The sequence below is a fragment of the Hylobates moloch genome, unplaced genomic scaffold, assembly GCF_009828535.3.
Source record: "Hylobates moloch isolate HMO894 unplaced genomic scaffold, HMol_V3 SCAFFOLD_20, whole genome shotgun sequence".
Classification (NCBI taxonomy): Eukaryota; Metazoa; Chordata; class Mammalia; order Primates; family Hylobatidae; genus Hylobates; species Hylobates moloch.
The window spans coordinates 44,978,804-45,000,269 of record NW_026652295.1 but is presented as its reverse complement, the minus strand read 5'-3'; the positions used below and the strand labels follow the sequence as shown (position 1 = coordinate 45,000,269).

Here is a 21,466-nt window from a genome sequence, read left to right as displayed (position 1 = left end):
GATACCAAGGAATCTTTCTTGTTCTCAAGGAAAGCACAGCTACAGATAGAGAGAAAAAGAAAAGAGACAGAAAGTCAAATGTATCATTTAGACTCCTGAATCTAGCTATGCCTAAATTCAGCTCAACCCCTGGGCCTTTCAGTATTTGAGCCAATAAATTACTTTTTTAGCCAAAGTTGAATTGAGATCCTGTCACTTACAGATAAAAGGTCCTATTATTCTACATTAAGCATTTTATACATTTTCAAGACAGGGTCTCTGTCACCCAGGCTTGAGTGCAGTGGCGCAATCTTGGCTCACTGCAACCTCCGCCTCCTGGGCTCAAGCGATTCTTGTGCCTCAGCCTCCCAAGTAGCTAGGATTACGGGTGTGCATCCGGCTAATTTTTAAATATTTTTGTAGAGATGGGGTTTTACTATGTTAACCAGGCTGGTCTCCAACTCTGGAGCTCAAGAGATCTGCTCACCTCAGCCTCCCAAAGTGCCGGGATTATAGGTGTGAGCCACCGCGCCTGGCCCTTTTATACATTTTTCTAATGGCAATGACGAGCTATGGAAGGGTTTTAAATATGAGAATGACATCACAATGCTGGAGTTACATAAAGTTAACCCACACTAAAGTATGGGGAAGTAAGTTGTAATGAGGCAAGAATGGATAGGTACATTTGATCGCATTGGGGGAAACAGCCATGGACAAAATGAACAAAAATCCTTGTTCTCTGTTGTGGGATGAGACAATAAAGTAAACTACATGGTGTTTCAGATGCACTTGCTCTTGAATTAAATGCCCTGAAGACAAAGAAGGTAAGGAAAGGGGACAGAGAGTACCAGAGGGTAGGGAGGAATAGTTTCTATTAATTTTAAACCGGGTGATCAGGCAAGACCCCTTGATAAGCGGACATTTGAACAGAGACCAAAAGAAAGCATGAGAAAACAAACCTGTAGATAGCTAAGAGAAATTGCCCCAGGCAAAAATACAGTATGTTTTCTAACCCTGAGTCAGGAGTCAGCTTGCTGTGTTAGAGGAACAGCCAGAAGACTGGGCCAGCAGCAGCAGAATATGCAAGGAGTAGCAGAGTCTAGATGATGAAGAGCAGAAGCCAGGGGAGGCTTTTGAGCAGAGGAGTGACTGCCCAAAGTTACTATTTAGAACCTAATAGAACTATTGAGTTCTTAATAGAACTTAATAGAACTCAATAGTTCTATTAAGAGTAGACTATAGGAAAACAAGGCAGAGCAGTAATCCCAGTAAGCGATGATGACGACTTGAATTAGGGAGTTGTGGAGCCCTGGTCAGATTCTGGATAAATTTTGAAGAATCAACAGTATCAGCCAGCAAACCGAATATGGAATGGGAGAAAGAAATCAAAGACAACTGCAAGGTTTTGAGTGTGAACAATTTAAAGGACAGAGGCGCCATTTATAGGGATGGTGAAAATGAAGACAGTTTTAAATTAAAAAAAATAATGTAGTTGCAAGATAATCTTGATAAAATCAGTTTCAAAGGCATAGTGGGGCAAAATGGGAATGGGGTAGATATAGAAAGACCAGTTATGAGGCCTCTGTAGTGGTCCAGTAGGAGGGGATAAATAATACTTGGACTACAGAATGGCTCCAGGGATAGAGAAAAGTGTATGAGTTTGAGATATATCTGGAAGATGGAACGACTGGATTTGGTGACTGCTTGGATACAAGCAATGGAGCAAATGAAAGAGAAGAGCCAAAAATCATGCCTGAGTTTCTGCTTGTACAGCTGAAAGAGTGGTGATATATTTTTGAAATTACGAAGAATGTAGAAAGAATGGTGTGAAAGAAGAGTTTCTAGCTTCTTTCTCACACCAAGAAAGAATTGGTGTGATAAAGGAGTTTGGTTTGGACACATTCAAAGTAATGTGCTTGAGATATCCAAATGAAGATACTGAGTAAATAGCTGGAACTTGGAAGAGAAATTTTGGCTACAGTAGATTTTGAACCAATGAATTAAGAAAGTACAATCATAAAGATTTTCTGAAAATCAAAATATCCACAAATATACAGTAAACACAGACAGACTCTAATAACAAAGCTGAAAACAGATTGACTTCCTTTGATGTTTAGGTGCTATATTTCCGGAACCCTCAAAAATGCTATTTATATATTTCTTAGAACCATATAATTGGTCTTAGAAAGGATTATTTCATTAATTCATTCTTCAGATGTTTATTGACTATGTATGAGGGTCTGGGAAAATAAAGATGAATAAAACACAGTCCTTGCCTTCAAAGGGCTTATAATATAGTGGAGGATATAGACATGCAGTAGCAGGCAAGGAAAAGAGATACAAGCAATAATAGCTTTAGAAACACACGAAAGGGCATATAATACAACATGGCATGGAGGAAGGGATTGTGGCAGGTTCAGGAAAAATATATTGGTGAAGAAGACACCTTAGCTGAGTATTAGAGGACCTCTAGAAGAAAACTAAGTAGGAGAACAGGGAAAAGGACAGGAAATACAGAGGTGAAGAACACTTTGGTATGTGCAGGCATGGAATCTTGCAGCTCATTACTGCACCACTCTTTGCAAGAGAATCAATGAATTGCTTAGTTCTCTGAAGGCACAGGCCAGATTTTGCAGATCTCCTAAGTCACATTCCAAAATTTCCACTTTATTTGGTGGGTGATTATAAGCCAGTGACAAGTTTTGAGGACACCAATAATGTGTTAATATCTGTGTTTCAAATAAATCACTCTCAATACCAGGTACACATTTGAGGATGGAGGAGAAGACGAGTTAGATGGCTGTGGCAGTGGTCCAGCTGAGAGGTTTTGAAGAAAAAAACAACCCCATCAACAAGTGGGTGAAGGATATGAACAGACACTTCTCAAAAGAAGACATTTATGCAGCCAAAAAACACATGAAAAAATGCTCATCATCACTGGCCATCAGAGAAATGCAAATCAAAACCACAATGAGATACCATCTCACACCAGTTAGAATGGCGATCATTAAAAAGTCAGGAAACAACAGGTGCTGGAGAGGATGTGGAGAAATAGGAACACTTTTACACTGTTGGTGGGACCGTGAACTAGTTCAACCATTGTGGAAGTCCGTGTGGCGATTCCTCAAGGATCTAGAACTAGAAATACCATTTGACTCAGCCATCCCATTACTGGGTATATACCCAAAGGACTATAAACATGCTGCTATAGAGACACATGCACACGTATGTTTATAGCAGCACTATTCACAATAGCAAAGACTTGGAACCAACCTAAATGTCCAACAACGATAGACTGGATTAAGAAAATGTGCCACATATACACCATGGAATACTATGCAGCCATAAAAAATGATGAGTTCATATCCTTTGTAGGGACATGGATGAAACTGGAAACCATCATTCTCAGCCAACTATCACAAGGACAAAAAACCAAACACTGCATGTTCTCACTCATAGGTGGGAATTGAACAATGAGAACACGTGGACACAAGAAGGGAAACATCACACCCTGGGGACTGTTGTGGGGTGGGGGGAGGGAGGAAGGATAGCATTAGGAGATATACCTAATGCTAAATGACTAGTTAATGGGTGCAGCACACCAACATGGCACATGTATACATATGTAACAAACCTGCAGGTTGTGCACATGTACCCTAAAACTTAAAGTATAATAATAATAAAATTTTAAAAAAAAGAAATGGTCATTTTAAGGATACTAAAGTAGTAGGTATAGGAGGGGAAAATTTTTTTTTTTTTTTTTTTGAGACAGAGTCTTGCTCTGTCGCCCAGGCTAGAGTACAGTGGCGCGATCTCGGCTCACTGCAAGCTTCGCCTCCCGGCTTCACACCATTCTCCTGCCTCAGCCTCCCGAGTTGCTGGGACTACAGGCACCTGCCATCACGCCTGGCTAATTTTTTGTATTTTTTAGTAGAGATGGGGTTTCACCGTGTTAGCCAGGATGGTCTCGATCTCCTGACCTCGTGATCTGCCCGCCTTGGCCTCCCAAAGTCCTGGGATTACAGGCGTGAGCCACCGCGCCCGGCCGGAGGGGAAAAACTTTTAAGAAATATTTGGGAGAGAGAATTGGTAAGTGAATATGAGAAGTGAGGGGTAGGGATGAGTTAAGAGAACATTCAGGTTTCCAGGCTGGGGTGTGAGACTGTATAAAAATTGATTATTTAGGAATAGGAGCAGGATTGCCAGGGGAAAGATTTGGACAGTCTGGATACAATAACGATCAGATAGCTGTATATATCAGTTTTAATCTTAAAGGAAGGTCTGGACTGCAGGGGAGGACTTAGAAATAGTTTAGCCTTATGTCCTTATTGTCACAATTTGCCTATTTTAGTAAATCCTATCCTTTTCATACATCACTGTAGAATGAAGCAAAAATGCTCTGTGGAAAATATTCAGTTATGACCTAGAACATCTATACAGCCGGTCAACAATATATGGTCACCAAAATATCATAAATAAAAATAAAACATAAATTTTAATTTCCCTAATATAAGTGCTTACAACTATTAAGGCAATTAGGACTTTTTAGAATTTAACAAAGTTTTCATTACCTCCCATATTCACCAGTGCTGCTCTTTGTATATTGGGTACCCAGCCTGCCCAAAGCCCACGTATTCCTCCTTCAGCTAAGATTTTTGCAAATGCATGATGTACACCACGAAATCTAAGGAGAATAATAATGAAATGTGAAAACTCCATGTATTCCTGTGTATGAAATGCAACTGGTAAGCTTCACTTATAGCTCTTATAATCTGGAGTAAATAACATCCAGATATAATTTATCCAGAATTATTAGAGATTGAAGCAATCTACGTAAGTCTAATTTACAGACAAACATAATAATCCTTTAGAAAAAAGGCCAACATTTGACTTAAATATTTTTAATGGAAATCTTTATACACTGTGTCATCCTCTTCTCAGATTATTAAACGGATAAAAATACCTTTCTTGATATTTTATATTATCAGTACACATTAATTATAGGAGAAAACCAAAGGTTATCAGATTCTGGATTAATTTTACTGGTGATGGAACAGACTTGCAAATTTTTAGAGTTCATCAAATAATGACATTAACAACAATTAATCTCATAAAAAATGACAGACTAAGAAGTAAAAAGGACAATTTCATAAAAAGAGTTCTTAAAACGGAAGAATTTTAGCTTCAAGAAAATTTAGTAGACTATCTTTATCTTGCTTATTTCTCTATAGATAGATGAAGAATGGTGCTGAAGAAGCATAAACAAATACGGAAACTTCTGGCATTAAAAAAAAGTCTGAGCTTTATGCAGTCAGAAAAACCTGAAGTCACACGCCACCTTCGCCACTTACCTGCCTATGTGGCTTTTACTCAGGCATCGCTCTCTCTGAATCTCACCAAAAAGATAATATCACATATTTATTGGACACACATAATTGCTATTATGCCACATGAGAAGTTATGATCATGAATGATGATCACTGTAACTAAAATTTATGGAGCACTTACTGAGTGCCAAGCATTTAATATACATGAGATGCATTTTAATACTGAAAACTCTATGAGGTATATAATATGATTCTAATTTACATTTGAAGAAACCAAGGCTTAAAATGGGTAAGGAACTTCACTATGATTACAAAGCTAAAATGTGGTAAAGACTGGCTTTGAATCCCAGGCTGTCTGATCTCAGTGTTCGTGCTTTTTACTGTAGTATATAGACTTGTCCCCTATTACAGGTTAATATAAAGAGTTTATTAAAATGTACTACATTAGGTGCATTCAAACAAAAAAATTCCAACATTAAGAACAAAGAGGGGAAAAAAACGGATCAGTTAAAAACTCAGATATTCTGGATCCTAATAACCAGTTTTCTCCTCCTATCCAACAAGGCAGTGTGACTTCTCCCTGTTACTTAGTCATTAGAAGTTGTTATAAGATGACAAACTGGGCCCTGGGGTTCTATAAACTACTTGGTTAAGTCACAGTGGTACCCTTTTCTCCTGTGCTATGCATATTCTCTACATGTTTTGAAGGCTGAAGGGGACCATGGGCTGCAGTGGCCCAGTCTCCTTTTCCACTGAGTCAGCTACATGAAGAGGGGCAGACAGCAGTGGTCAGCGGTGAAGATGGCCCCAAACCCTCCTTTGCCTCTGGCTCAGCTGCAGACCTGGAGTGTTCAGAGGAGCAGCTCCCTTTGTACTCAGCTCAAGTCATCCTGTAATTACCTTTCTTCTGGGAAAGGTCTATCCATCTGCATGATTTTGTCCCTTTCCCAGGGGAAACTAAGTGGTATTTTAATAAACTGTTGAACATGAAACCCTTGGAAGAAAGGTAGATTTTAATAATAATATAGTGTAATGCAATGGGAAGATTTTATATCCCAAAGCCATATTAGGGAAAAAGAGGGCTTCAAGATGAAGGAAGAATGAGATTCAACAAGAAAGTTGGGACAATATGCCACATTAACCTTGCTACTCTCTTTCTGCAGGAGAAAGGGAATGAAAGCAAGGTTTTTCACACTAATGAGCAGCCAGGCATGTTAACCATAATGACAGCCTTTTGAGGGAGTTTATAAAGATAAAAACCCAAGAGACCAGAAATGTTAAGTGACTTCCACAACACCAAGCCACAATGGCAAAATTGAGATTCACACCAGGGCAAATTTTAATAAACTGTTTATGTTAACCTGCAGTAGGGGACAAGTCTAGCCTTGGCTGGGAAAAGCAGCAAAGAACATTACACACCTATAATTTGTCTGGTATAGAACATGTACACTTCCTAGTGCAAAGAAAAGATCCAGCTTAGTTTTCCTCTTAATGAACTTCCAGATTAAAAAAGTCAGAAGTAATATCTTTACTGCATATTGGATGATAATTCTATTAGGTACTTGTTAAAAATATGACGGTGGCCAAGGGAAAAAGAGACGTATTGGTTAATTGGAGAACTTACCGCAATGGTTTTCCTTCCAGTTTCCTTTTTCCTTCCATTTGCATCTGAACCTTCACTAGGTCAGTTGGATTGGCTAAAAACTGGCCAATAACACCAGCCATCATCCCTCCAATGACTGATTTCCTAATTGTAGAAGGAAATTCTTTTTAAAGTTGCCATTAATTTCGTGAATTTTATAGTGAACCAATACTGAGCTGGCACAGGGCCTAGGTAAGAGATTTCAGATGAAGTAAAGAAAAGGATTTACCCAAGTAAGTCACAGAGTAAAGTAAACAGTTTGACTGTTTACTGATGGGAGGTTAAAGGAGTACAAGGAGTGAAAATTTCAGGCCTTATATGGCCTGAAATCCAAAGGAAAGAGCAGTTGCTTCAAAGATATACACATCTGAATTGATAATTTAATTGTCGTTTAATTCCAACTACAGGGGAATAAAAACTGCACAGATGTAGTCAGCCTAACAGACAAAGGCTAGACTCCGGTCAACTTTAACCCAGATTACTGCAGTAGTCTCTTGGGGAAAATAAGCATTTTATTTCCTTTTACTTTAAAATAACTTGAAGAGCTATAAATGGGTATAAAAGAAAAGTCTCCTTCTGACCCCTATGTCCAGCTCCCCTCCAGTGAAGCAATCACAATTACTATTTTATTATATCCCTTGCCAGAGATAATAACGAATTCACTGAATGCTCATGTCAGGCACTCTTCTGAGCATTTTAAAAATACCATTTAGTTCTCATATCAACCCTCATGACAGTGCTGTCATTCTCTCTGTCAGACGAGGAAACTGAAGCACAGAGCAGTTGAATGGCAGCTCAAATCACACAACTAATCAGTGGGACAGCCAAGATGTGAATCCAGACAGCCAGCATGCAGAGCCCACAGTCTTAAACACTAAGTTAGGACTGACAGTTTGTGCATATACAAGCATATCTGTATAAATGTTCCTTTGTAAAAGAGCTAACATAGAATGTCAAGTTGTACAGTGTTCTGCACTGTTTTCTTAACAGCATATCTTAAAGGCTATCCCTATCAGGTCATATAGAGCAGCCTCATTCTTTTTAATAGTTTGATAGTATTTCATTTTATGGATATGCCATAATTTATTTAACTAGCATAACTTTAAGAAATTTGAACATTTACATAACATTTGCTAGAGCCTGTCAAAATTGCTTTCCAGAAAACCTTTATCAGTTTGCACTTCCACCAACAACCTATGAAAATGCCTGTTTCTCCACACAATGATGAGCACAGTACATTATCATATTTTTTCTCTCTGCATCTCTCATAACCACTCTTTTCTCTACATTTTTTACATAATTCTAATTGTTTATTCATCGACTCTGTTACTGTAAGCTGAATGATGGCAGGACTATTTCTTTTTCATTACTATAGCCTCAGTATTAAGTATAAGACTGACATACCATACCATAATTACCCAATAAATACCTACTGACTGACTGAATTGTTCTGACTGGGTCAAAAGGACATTAAACCTATCCACCCTAAAAGTTCTGGTATAATATTTCCTTTGAACTTTTTACTTAAACCTTTCCCTTCTGGAAGAAATTCCAAAACGCAAGGACTACAAATCTTCTATTCCATAATTGACTCTGGGAAAGCAATTAGTATAGCTTAGTACATCACAGTTTTTCAAAAACAGGATAAAGAAATGTTGCCTGAAAGGTGAAACTCTACATATTGCCCCTTTTTATAGCTGTGACTTGGATTTTTTTAACCCTAAGAAAGGTTTTATAGGCATCTTTCCATGTTAGTCATATGAAACCCACCTCATGCTTTCAATAGCTGTGTTATGCGATAAATATCATAACCTACTTAACTGCTTCCAAATCAATAGTTTAAATTTAAAAAATAATTTTCTATCATCAACACTGCTACAGTCAATATATTTGTGTCTGTCTTAATGCATATGTAGAAACATTTATAAATGATTATAATCACAAAGGGGTTACACATTCAAAAATGCTAACAAGTAATTTATGCTCCAAAAAGACTATAGTAACTTATATTTCAACTAACAGCTTAAAGTTAGTTTTAATTAATTCCCCTCATTACTGGTGAGTTTGAACATTTTTATGTTTAATGAACATGTATATTTCTTTTGTGAACTGCCTATTGGTATCCTTTCCTTATTTTTCTACTGTGCTTTCTCTCTCTCTCTATAGATAGATAGATAGATAGATAGATAGATAGATAGATAGATAGATAGATACACACACACACAGAGGTGAAGAACAGTTTGGTATGTGCAGGCAGTGGAATCTTTCAGCTCATTAGTGCACCACTCTTTCCAAGAGAATCAATGAATTGCTTAGTTCTCTGAAGGCACAGGCCAGATTTTGCAGATCTTCTAAGTCACGTTCCAAAATTTCCACTTTATTTTGTGGGTGATTAGAAGCCAGTGACAAGTTTTAAGGACACCAATAATGTGTTAATATCTATGTTTCAAATAAATCACTCTGGATACCGGGTACACATTTGAGGATGGAGGAGGAGACGAGTTAGATGGCTGTGGCAGTGGTCCAGCTGAGAGGTTATATATTATAATTTTATATATATAATTATATATGTATGTAATTTTTTATTTTTATTTTTTATTTTTTGAGACAGAGCCTTGCTCTGTCACCCAGGCTGGAATGCAACAGTGCAATCTTGGCTCACTGCAATCTCCACCTCCTGGGTTCAAGCGATTCTCCTGCCTCAGCCTCCTGTGTAGCTTGGATTACAGGCCCCCACCACCACACCCAGCTAATTTTTTGTATTTTTAGTAGAGACAGCGTTTTGCCAAGTTGGCCAGGCTGGTCTCAAACTCCTGACCTCAGGTGATCCGCCCACCTTGGCCTTCCAAAATGCTGGGATTACAGGCGTGAGTCACTGTGCCCAGCCTGTGTTTTCTATATTTCTATTTATTTATAGGAGCTCTATGTACATTATTTATAGTAACCGATTTTTTCAGTTTCCGTTAAATAATATACACTTACATTCATCATCTCACTTTGTCCTATAAAAACACTTAATGGTTTGTATTACTTCTATAGCTGTGAAAACTGAAGATAAAAAAGGTGAAGCAGTTTGTCCAGGTTATATAGTAGTAGAGCTGGAATTTGAGCCCATCCCTGTCTGACTCTAAAGCCCAGAGTTCTTAATAAAAAGAGGAATAAAAAGGTACTCTGTAAGAATTCTTTCAACAGTAAAATACTAAATATCTCTATATATGCAATTTATATATGTATATACATGTATGTCTGTATACATCTGCAGTAAATGCTCAATTATCTGGACTTATATTGTAATTATTATTTTAAGTCCACAACTTAAGGCAATTTGGGTACAAATGTACAATTTTACATAAACCTAATAAACATTAAGGCATTTGGGGCAACAGCATATTATTTTCCAAACAAAACTTACCAAAGGGGATAATGCTCATCTTCACTTTTGCCAAACACAACCTCTCGGAGATGTTCGTATGTGACCATTCGACCTCCAGAATACACTGTGTAAAAAAGATCATTAAAAAGGTAACTTCGGCTATATGTATCTATATGCTTATGTATGTATAAAATAAGAGGACATTCTGACATGGCCTAGTCAATCTCTCTAGCTGTGTCTTTGTCTCACGGGGCTGGTGCTTCTGACTTGTGGGCTTCTTGATGCTTCTCCAAATGGGGCATGCTCTTTTCAGATTCTGCCCTTCCCACACACTGTCTGATCTTTTTAGAATGAATTCTCCCTTCTCTGCTTTACTAACATCTCCTTGTCTTTCAGGACTCAACTCAAAAACATGTTTTTCAGAAACTGCTCTCTGACCTTTTTATCATGTTGATTAGAAATAACTCTTCTTGCTTATCTTTCCATCAGACCATGAGCTTCTCCAGGCAGGCTCTGTGTGTTTGTTTTTACTTACCTCAGATGCCCTAGTACATACCTTGGTACGCAGCAGGCATTTTCATTAAATAAAGATACATAATTTCATTGGAGAATTTATGGTAATTTTTCAGCTAAGTATCAAACATATGAAATGAATCTTAGCTGTAAAACAACACAATGAACAACAAACTACAAATGAAAAGAAATGAAACTCAAAACAATGGGATGCAAAGGAGAAAATATTTTTAAAAGGATGGAAAACAAAATAATTAAAATCAACCCATGGTATTTGTATAGAGAGCTTTTCTTGATGTTTTAGAAAGTTGACGAAATACTTTAAGATACTCAAAAATATACAACTTGCAAAACCAGTAACAGTCTCTGCACACAATTCTAGATAGTTTTTGATGATACACCCTAAGTTACTCACATGGAGAAATGAATCTTTAAAAATATTAAGCCAGTAAATTTTAGAAACTAGAACTGAGCACTCTTCTGATCAAGGATCCTTTCATGCTTCAGGAAACATTATGAGGAGAAAAATGCCAAACCTATCCTACCTCCTTTAAAGCCAACTTTATATTCTCCTGTACACAAGCTAAAAAGTCAAGTCCTCCTCTTGTGAGTGCCACTGTGGAAGCAGAGCAGAAAAATGTTCTAACTGGCATAGTTGCAGCCATCTTCCTTTAAGGGTGACTAAGGCCCACATAGCTAGTTAGGTAGCCTTGGAACTAGGGCAAAAATCACCTGTGTTGCATTTACACTATAGCCAGTGTTGGATTAGGCAGTGAACTCTGTTCTCTTTCAGAGTAGCCTGGTCTTAGATTATGAGACGGGGACTCATGAGATTTGGCACTGTAATAAATATATGTTAATTTTCAAAAAATATGAAAAATTTAAATTCTGTGTTTAAAGTTCTTAAGAAAAATATCAGCTATTCACTTTTTCTTTCTTAAACCTATACAAATTTTTATTAAGAAAATTTTCAAACATTGAAAAGTAAATAATATATAACTCTATCTCTACCATTGAGATTTATTAACTGCTAACATTTTTGCCATATTTCCTTAATTTTCTAACTTTTTAAATTTATTTTTTATTTTTTATTTTTTTGAGACAGAGTTTCACTCTTGTCACCCAGGTTGGAGTGCAATGGCATGATCTCGGCTCACTGCAGCCTCTGCCTCCTGGGTTCAAGCGATTTTCCTGCCTTAGCCTCTTGAGTAGCTGGGATTACAGGAATGCGCCACCAGGCCCTGCTAATTTTTGTATTTTCAGTAGAGACAGGGTTTCACCATGTTGGCCAGCCTAGTCTCGAACTCTTGACCTCAGGTGATCCACCCACCTGTGCCTCCCAAAGTGCTGGATTATAGGCGTGAGCCACAGCACCCGGCCCAATTTAATTTTTTTAGAGATGGGGTCTTGTTTTGTTACCCAGGCTGGAGTGCAGTGGCAGGATCAAAGCTCACTGCCACCTTGAATTCCTGGATTCAAGCTGTTTTCACACCTCACCCTCCCGAGTAGTGGGGACTACAGTCATGTGCCACCATGCCTGGCTAATTTTCTTACTCTTTGTAGAGACAGGGTCTTGCCATCTTGCTCAGGCTGGTCTCCAACTCCTGGGCTTAAGCAATTATCCTGCCTCGGCTTTCCAAACTGCTGGGATTTTAGGCATAAGCCACCGTACCTGGCTTGCTTCATTGTTTTTTGCTTAATTAAATATTTTAAAGTGGTTTACAGACTTGATGACAGTTCATCCCTAAATACGTGAGTATGCGTTTCTAAAAATTTAGGACAGTAACTTCTTAATAATAATCAGTAGTTAATTTTTTTCTTCTTAAGAAACTGTAGGTGTTCTGGCTGGGCATGGTGGCTCACGCCTGTAATCCTAGCAATTTGGGAGTCCAAGGCAGGTGGATCACCTGAGGTCAGGAGTTTGGGACCAACCTGATCAATATGGTGAAACCCCATCTCTACTAAAAATGCAAAAATTTCACGAGGTCAAGAGTTCGAGACTAGTCTGACCAACATGGTGAAACCCCATTTCTATTAAAAATACAAAAATTAGCCAGGTTTGGTGGCGTGTGCCTGTAATCCTAGTTACTCAGGAGGCTGAGGCAGGAGAATCGCTTGAACTCGGGAGACAGAGGTTGCAATGAGCCAGGGTCACACCACTGTGCTCCAGCCTGGGCAACAGAGTGAGACTCTCTAAAAAAAAAAAAAAAAAAAAAATTAGCCAGGTGTGGTGGCGGGCACCTGTAGTCCCAGCTACTCGGGAGGCTGAGTCAGGAGAATCACTTGAACCCGGGAGGCAGAGGTTGCAGTGAGCCAAGATGGCACCACTGCACTACAGCCTGGGCAACAGAGTGCGACTCCATCTCAAAAAAAAAAAAAAAAAAATCTAAATAAATGATAATAAAAAAAGACTATGTGCTGTATGTGTTCAGTTACTGTATCAGTAGGAGAAAAAAACTAGCTTGTTTTTGGACAAACAGAAAAGCACAGGAGACAAACACAGAACTCATAACAAACTTACCAGCTAGAATCAAGATAAATACCTACGTGTCTGTAAATGGCGGGTGTCACTCCTTGCCAAAGCTTTAGAAAGCCTTCCTCTTGAATGATCCCTAGGGCTGTGCGCACCATTCCCCTATAGGGGGCAGATTCTCTTGCACCGTCTCCCAACCGAGCAAGAGCTGCTTCTCCTTGCATTTGGAGTCGAGTTTTTGTGAGATCCAGGGGAAAGGTTGCTAACAAAAACACAAATGCAGGGAAAAACCCACAACATTCAGAGAAACAAACAAAAATCTAAAATCATAGGAGTAATATTTTCCCAAGACTGGTTGTTCTCAAATTTTAGAATATATCAGAATCAGCTAGGGAAATTTTAAAAATTAGAAATTTTCTAGCCCTGTGCCCATGGATTCTAATTCAGTAGGTTGAAGAGGGTTTAGAAACTTGATTCTCACACAGTCCCAAATTTAAGAATCACTACGCAAGAGCATCCCGGATCACTAGCACAAAAAAAAAAAAAAAAAAAAAAAAAAATTACAATGACAAGCCTTGGGTTCTTTCTATTCAGAAATTTAACTTTAATATGTAAGTCATTCATTTTTGCTTTTCAATGGGAAATAATTTAAAGTATCCATATTGTGTGCCATCCTCTTGACAGCAGCCATGATTATTTGAGATCTAATGTAACATTAGAATACTGCACTATATATTCTTATGTACTATAATAAATGCCAGATGAAGCTGAATTCTATAATTTCATGGGTGATGTTCACATGCAGATGAAAGACTGACATGATGTTTGAGATACAGAAGATGTAATGGAGTTTATAATGTTGTCTTTTATATTCAAGGGTCATAAGCTCAATATGCTTTCAATTAAAGTATATATGAAATTATTTTTCCAGCACTAAATTATATGCATGGCCTACTCATGGCCTCCTTACAAGTACTAACTGTATTTTGGAAAAATGTTTTTGGTTTTAAGTTTTAAATTAGATACAGACCTTTTACCTTAATACAGTTAAGCTAAATGGCCTACATAAGGAAGATAAAGCTCATAACTTTATACAGAAAATGTCCTGAATAATGAAAATAATAACACTCAGACAAGTTCATGAACATTACTTACATTATATAAGACTTTTCAATGACCACCACCTGACACAAAACCTTAGTATACCTTTTCCGAGAGAAAACAATATGGGGAAGGGAAGTGAATATTAAATCTTACCACTGGTTTTTGGAAAAGTTAATCTTGCTGACAGTTTCCCTAGAACAGAAGTAGCTTGCATAGACTTCAAGCAATGTTTTATTGACATACGAAACCTGAAAAATCCTAATAGATTTCTCCATATTACACAGATTATGTCTTTCAAAATTAGTTTTGTTTTCTTGCTGGTTTCTTAAATGATGCTTCAGGTTCCTGAAGTGGATGGACTTAAAACCATCCCACATTTTGATTCCCATCCACTCTCCACACACAATTCTCTCCATGAATTTTTAACGAGGAATAGTCCTGTATAAAAGCCATTGAGTCACAGGGGGACACATCAGTTAAAAATAAAACCTGGAAATATCATTCAGCAATCTGCTTTTAGATCTTTTTAAGCTGATGAATTTTATTTCAGTAAAAACAATGAAAAGTAAAAATTCTCATCATTTTCGAAAGGAGAGACATTAAAAAATAGAGGGGCTAAAAGGCAAAAACGGAAGAGCACGAAACAACAGATCGTGGCTGGCTATGCTAGAATTAAAAAATAAACTCTTAAAATAGGACCAACTAACATTTACAAATGATAACGCATCAGAACTGTTCTTTTTATTTTTTTGTAACAGGCAAGAAAATGTAAAGGGTAATGTTAAAATACACAGTTAAGGCTTCACGGGAAACACATGAGTACACTACTCACAAAATCCTTGGAATAAACGCTACTTGCTCATTCAAGGGCATCGTCATTCCACTCTAGATGGCCTCTTAAAGTTTCTTCTTACTCATTTAGGCAGATGTAACTGCTCTTCTATGCTTTTGTGACACCTAATAATATCTCCTTTATAACAAGTAGCACATTATAATTGTCTTTCTCTGTCTCCCCAGCAGCCTGTAAGAAGGTCAGAACTGGGTCTTTTCAAATATATATCCACAGTCCCTGGTATTGTAGGAATTATAAAAATGTCGCAACTAATGGGTGTCCTGCCTTGGGTTTAGCAATCATATATTATTGACTTCTCAGAATCCTGCAAGGTAAACAGTATAGATGAATTACACTCAAAGAGGTCAAGTAACCGGCGGATGCTTAAGTCGATGCTCTGTGAGTGGCAGGTTAATAACGGAAGTCCCACAAGGTAGGTCCACAACTTGGACCCACAAGATAATGACAGTGTGGCTGTGTAAGACTATAAACCACAGAGATTAACTCAGTAAGGACGGGAAACAGATTACGTTTTTAAAAAGGTCATCCTCATGAAAAGGAAAATGATGCCTACAGAGGAATGACAGCTTGCGAAGCTTCTTAAAGTACAACCTTCAAGCACCACAGCACATGCCTAAGGGAAGCATTAGAAGAGATTAGAAGGAAAAGGCCGTGGAGACCTCAATCCCTCCTCCTCCCACCGCGGGCCTGGCCTCCACCGCCACCTCTGCCAGGCGGGCGTGGAAGGGGCGATCTCTCCGATGCGCACTGCCGGGCGCGAAGCCGCCCGCGATCCCTCCCCCAGCGCGGCGCGTGCCACTGGCCCGGGAGGCCCAGGCGTGGGCAGCCGGGTACCTAGCTCGGCCACGGTAGCCGCGCAGCCGGACAGTAGGAACTTGCTCGCTCGGGGCCATCTCTGGGTCAGCGGCAAAAGCCTCTCCTCTTCCTCCGGGACGGACATTCAGCAGCAGGGCAAGACGATAACGCACCCCTCCTCGCCGCTGCGCTGCACCGCGCCGCGGCGGCCGCTTCCCTGCCAGGGCGGCCCCTTTTCAACCGGCGAGTGGCCGGGTGAGGACCATTTCCCTCGTTCGGCTCGGCCGGGCGGACCCGCAACCTTCCTAGCAGTCCCAGGCTGGAGTGGTCCAGCTGCCCCCTACACCCCAGAATAGAAAAACACGGCGGAGCCCAGGAGGTTACTGGGCAATGTAGTCCGCCGGGCTCCGCGACGTCTCTGATTGGCCGGCCGCGGGGCCTGCTGCGGCTCCGCCCCTGGTCTCCATGGCAACGCGGCGGGTTCTCGCCCGTCAGTCCTAGCCCGGCCCTGCCCCTCCCTGGATTTTTTCCGCGCTGGCTGAGATTCAAAGAGAAGTGGAGGTGGGAGGGAGCGGCAATGCAAAAATCACCTAAAAATTGGGACAGAGGAAGGAGGCTACAGTTACGAAGGACAGCTGCAAAAGTTGCAGCAGAAAGGTTGGGAGTCCCGACAGGTTCCGTAACCCACAGAAAAGAAGCAAGGGACGGCAGGACTGTTTCACACTTTTCTGCTTCTGGAAGGTGCTAGACAAAAACATGGAACTAATTTCCCCAACAGTGATTATAATCCTGGGTTGCCTTGCTGTGTTCTTACTTCTTCAGCGGAAGAATTTGCGTAGACCCCCGTGCATCAAGGGCTGGATTCCTTGGATTGGAGTTGGATTTGAGTTTGGGAAAGCCCCTCTAGAATTTATAGAGAAAGCGAGAATCAAGGTATGTGGTCGTGGCAGGCGGGGTCTCCAGAGGAGACAATGCTTTCTTTTTTAAATTTTCTTTCATTGGCTCTTAAGTGCAGTGCTAGAACACGGGGAACATACCTGCTTGCCTCAACTAAAGGATCTAGTCATTTCTGAATTCCTCTACTAACAATTAACAATATCCTGTGCAAAATTTTGCGAAAGAAATGAAATACAATTGCAGAGTGCATCTACATTTTTGGAAGTTGAGATTAACTTTTCGTATTTTTACTTCATCGAAGTTAAGTTCCAAATGTGTATGTGTTAAGTAAATGTTTGCAGTAATTGGGAAAGATAAAGTGTAATCCAATTTAAGTTTGTGAAAATGAGTAATTCGTATCCAAATCGGAGTTAACACCAAAGTATTGTACAAATTGCTTGCACAGTTGGTCCGCACAAAATAAACAGGCTCTGTAGTTTTAGCTGACGTTGTTATCTGATGATGATGTACTCCATTTTCACTACGGCCTGAGGAGACTAGTAATCCTCCTTGTAGTAGATGTTTTTGGCTTGAAAGTATCTTTTAAATGTCTCAGCACTTTAAGGAACAGATCTTTATTAATGTCTTTTAAGTTTTATTCAATTTCCAGTCACAAAGATTTTATGGTATTTGATTAATAAATTTGTATGATATTATCACTATTCTTATGAATTATAATACTTTCTGTGGTGACCCATTTTCCATCTGGTTAGCCCAATTTGTAGAATGAATTTATACATAGTAGCATTATTTTACCACTGATCATTTACCTTCAAAATCTCTGAGATTCCAATTTAGTAAAAAACATAGAAAATTAAAGAGAACTAAGATGAAAATAAAAATAACCCAGAATATCACACCAGATATACTGTAAAAATTTAGTGTATTTATATTATTTTGGTCTTTTTCCTATGTATTTACAACTATTTAATGAACAACAATGGAATAATAATGTAATACTCTTTTATGTGCTTTTGACTCTAACATATAATGTGAATAACTTTCCTGTACCGTGAAATACTTTGAATCTTCCTTTCATGGCTATATTTTGTCATAGGAGGATACAATAGTTTACTTAAATCTCAATAGTTGGGTTTATAGTTGCTGCCAACCTTTTTTCTTTCTTTCAACCAATGCTTCAGTGAACATTCTTGTGTGTGTGTGTGCATGTATTGATTGTGTGGTTGTACATTTTGCAATTATCTGATTGTTTACTCAGAATAAATTCCTAGGAGTAGAATTGCTGAGTCAAGGGACATGCACACTTACATTGTTTATATGAATGTGTTATCTTTGGAAAAAGATGTATGAATATGCAATTTTTATTTTCCATCGACTGTATGCAATTGCCTAACTTCTCAAATCCTGGGCCACACTGAATACCATAATTCTTTGCAATTTTTGCTAGTCTGATAGATGAAAAATTATATCTCCTAAAGAAATACTCCTTTGTCTCCCACAGCCTTCCTTATGCATATGATCTTGATAATTTTTAAGGAACTGTTTTTTTACAAGCTTGTGTCAGAAGGCTAAATATTTGTGAGGTCTCTGTTGCTTTCCTGATTAAACAAAACAAGTTGTTGCTGGACTCCGTGGCTCACACCTGTAATCCCAACACTTTGGGAGGCAGGGGTGGGAGGATTGCTTGAGGCCAGGAATTTAAGACCAGCCTGGGAGATAAAGCAAGACCTCATCTCTACAAAAGCTAAATAGAAAAATAAAAAATTTAATCTGGTCCAGTGGCACATGCCTGTAGTCCCAGCTCCTCGGGAGGCTGAGGTGGGAGGATTGCTTGAGCTCAGCAGTTCCAGATTCCGATAAGCTATGATTGAGCCACTGCACTCCAGCCTGGGCAACAGAGCGAGACCTTGTCTCTTGAAAAAAAAAAAAATATGACTGCATTATTTGATGTTTTACTACTAAAAGCTTTTAAGGTTCACTCTTGCCTCTTCTTGTACCCTTAATCTGGGCAGTATGATAAAAAAAAAAAGCCAGGGTGCTCCCACCTTTGGTGCCAGGGGAGATTCAAATCACACAAACCCTAACCTTCATGAAGGAAGGCTCACACCAGCCTACCCTCTAACCACAATAAAACCCTAAGACCTATCTCTTTTCACTGTTTTCTCAAGTCATTTTCAGATCAGCTTGAGAGGACTGCCCTTCTTTTCCCAGAGAAGTCTCATTGTGTATGAAATAAACCTCTTCATACCCTCTCGGTGTGTGTGGTGTGTGTGTGTGTGTGTGTGTGTGTGTGTGTGTGTGTGTGGTCATTGTCTTAACATCCAAACCAGATCTTGGGTGGGGATCCATTCTGAGTTTTCGCAGTGGCTGCAACAGGTAATCAGTAGACTTGATGCGAAATTGCATCTAAATGGCAACTGCATAAGCCACTACTTATGGCGTATTGAACATTCAAGAAAAAACTTCTAAAATTCCATCATTAGCTAACACTCTCAGCTTCTCATGCTCCTCTAGAAGACTGAGAAGAGACAACTTTGGTGACCACAAAAAATCTTCCCATTATTTTTATTTAATCTTTGAATAGATCATGCATTTATACGATTCAAAAAATTGTAAATATAAAAACTACAGGGAAAGTCCCTTCAACCTCTTTTTCCCTTCCACCCAGTTCTCACTCCTCACTCCCAACCTTGGCAACTGTAATTCATTTCTTATATATTGTTTCATAGTTTCTTTAACTGTATACAAGCAAATAGAATTATAGATTTTAATTTTCCACCTTATAAGCAAAATGTGTCATATTATTCACGCTGTTCCTTTGTCAATAGGGATTAACTCTTTACATATTACTACATATAGAACTTCTAATTCTTTTCTTTGAAGATGCATGGATATGGCTACATTTATTTAATAAGTTTCCTCATCGATAGACATGTGGTAGTCAGATTTCTAAGATAACCTGCAATGATCTTGCAACGATTCCCTTGTGTAATCACCTCCTTTTGAGTGTCAACAAAACCTAGTGACTCACCTCTAATGAACAGAATATGGCACAAGTGATCTGATGTTACTTCTGTGATTAGGCTTTCATCTTGATAGCAGATTCAATGCCTTCCTAGTTTGCACTCTTTGATGATGAGAGCTGTCATTATAGAGAGGCCTACAAGGCGAAAAATAGAGGGAGGCCCTGGCCAACCCCAGTAAAAATCAAAGGTCTTCAATCCAATAGCCTGTGAAAAACTAAATTCTGCCACCAGCGGTGTCAGCTTGGTAGTGAATACTACTACCCGAGTTGAGCCTTGAGATGGCTAGAACCCAATCTTTAGTTACGAAATTCTATTACAACAGAAAAACCCATATTGCAAACCTGATACTTTGTACTTTATAATTGAGACAGGATTTTGTTTATGCTTCAAACTGCCTGGTTATATCAGTCTTTTGTTTATTAGAATTTACCATTTTTAAAGCATGAGACATTGATAAAATTTCTGGCACTCTAAGAGAGTTATTTTAAACATGTAATAGTATAGACAATCTGCAGCTATCTACAAGTATCTATTTGTTGACACAATGGAAACATTTTTTTTTTAACTTTTACCAACTGTTTTAATATACATCAAACAACCTGCATTAATCCTTTTAGTTTTTTTGATCTACCCTGTGTGCATCTTAATCATTTTCTTGTTGTGCCAATATTGTTTGCATAAGAGTAGGTTTATAATTTATTTATTTTTATTTTTTTATTATTATACTTTAAGTTCTAGGGTACATGTGCAAAACGTGCAGGTTTGTTACATATGTATACATGTGCCAGGTTGGTGTGCTGCACCCATTAACTCATCATTTATATTAGGTATATCTCCTAATGCTATCCCTCCCCCCTCCCCCCACCTAACAGCAGGCCCCGGTGTGTGATGTTCCCCTTCCTGTGTCCAAGTGTTCTCATTGTTCAGTTCCCACCTATGAGTGAGAACATGTGGTGTTTGGTTTTTTGTCCTTGTGATAGTTTGCTGAGAATGATGGTTTCCAGTTTCATCCATGTCCCTAAAAAGGACATGAACTCATCCTTTTTTATGGCTGCATAGTATTCCATGGTGTATATGTGCCACATTTTCTTAATCCAGTCTATCATTGATGGACATTTGGGTTGGTTCCAAGTCTTTGCTATTGTGAACAGTGCCACAGTAAACATACGTGTGCATATGTCTTTATAGCAGCATGATTTATAATCCTTTGGGTATATACCCAGTAATGGGATGGCTGGGTCATATGGTATTTCTAGTTCTAGATCCTTGAGGAATCGCCACACTGTCTTCCACAATGGTTGAACTAGTTTATAGTTCCACCGACAGTGTAAAAGTGTTCCTATTTCTCCACATCCTCTCCAGCACCTGCTGTTTCCTGACTTTATAATGATCACCATTCCAACTGGTGTGAGATGGTATCTCATTGTGGTTTTGATTTGCACTTCTCTGATGGCCAGTGATACAGAATGGGAAAAAATTTTTGC

At 38.8% G+C, this 21,466-nt stretch overlaps 2 protein-coding genes across 9 annotated transcripts in view; one reads left to right on the top strand and one right to left on the bottom strand.

Annotated features, from left to right (window-relative positions):
- SLC25A27 (solute carrier family 25 member 27) overlaps positions 1 to 16,457 on the bottom strand; it is a 43,928-nt gene extending 27,471 nt beyond the window's left edge. For 3 of the 6 annotated variants that reach the window (XM_032141736.2, XM_032141738.2, XM_032141739.2), the window contains exons 1-5: positions 16,099 to 16,456; positions 13,378 to 13,569; positions 10,361 to 10,445; positions 6,931 to 7,053; positions 4,551 to 4,663 (exon numbers count right to left, since the gene is read on the bottom strand). In XM_032141736.2, coding sequence (XP_031997627.1) covers positions 4,551 to 4,663; positions 6,931 to 7,053; positions 10,361 to 10,445; positions 13,378 to 13,569; positions 16,099 to 16,204 — 619 coding nt within the window. In that variant the 5' untranslated portion in view covers positions 16,205 to 16,456. Of the gene's footprint in view, positions 1 to 4,550; positions 4,664 to 6,930; positions 7,054 to 10,360; positions 10,446 to 13,377; positions 15,878 to 16,098 lie in introns of all 6 variants that reach the window. The other 3 variants (XR_009211246.1, XM_032141734.2, XM_032141735.2) reach the window with 3 other exon arrangements.
- LOC116460488 (24-hydroxycholesterol 7-alpha-hydroxylase) overlaps positions 1 to 21,466 on the top strand; it is a 138,499-nt gene that overhangs the window by 19,536 nt on the left and 97,497 nt on the right. The window contains exon 1 of one of the 3 annotated variants that reach the window (XM_032141726.2): positions 16,582 to 16,992. The exons of 1 other annotated variant lie outside the window; for it this stretch is intronic. In XM_032141726.2, the coding sequence (XP_031997617.1) occupies positions 16,816 to 16,992 (177 nt within the window). In that variant the 5' untranslated portion in view covers positions 16,582 to 16,815. Of the gene's footprint in view, positions 1 to 16,581; positions 16,993 to 21,466 lie in introns of those variants that run through there. One more of the 3 variants, XM_058432125.1, reaches the window with a different exon arrangement.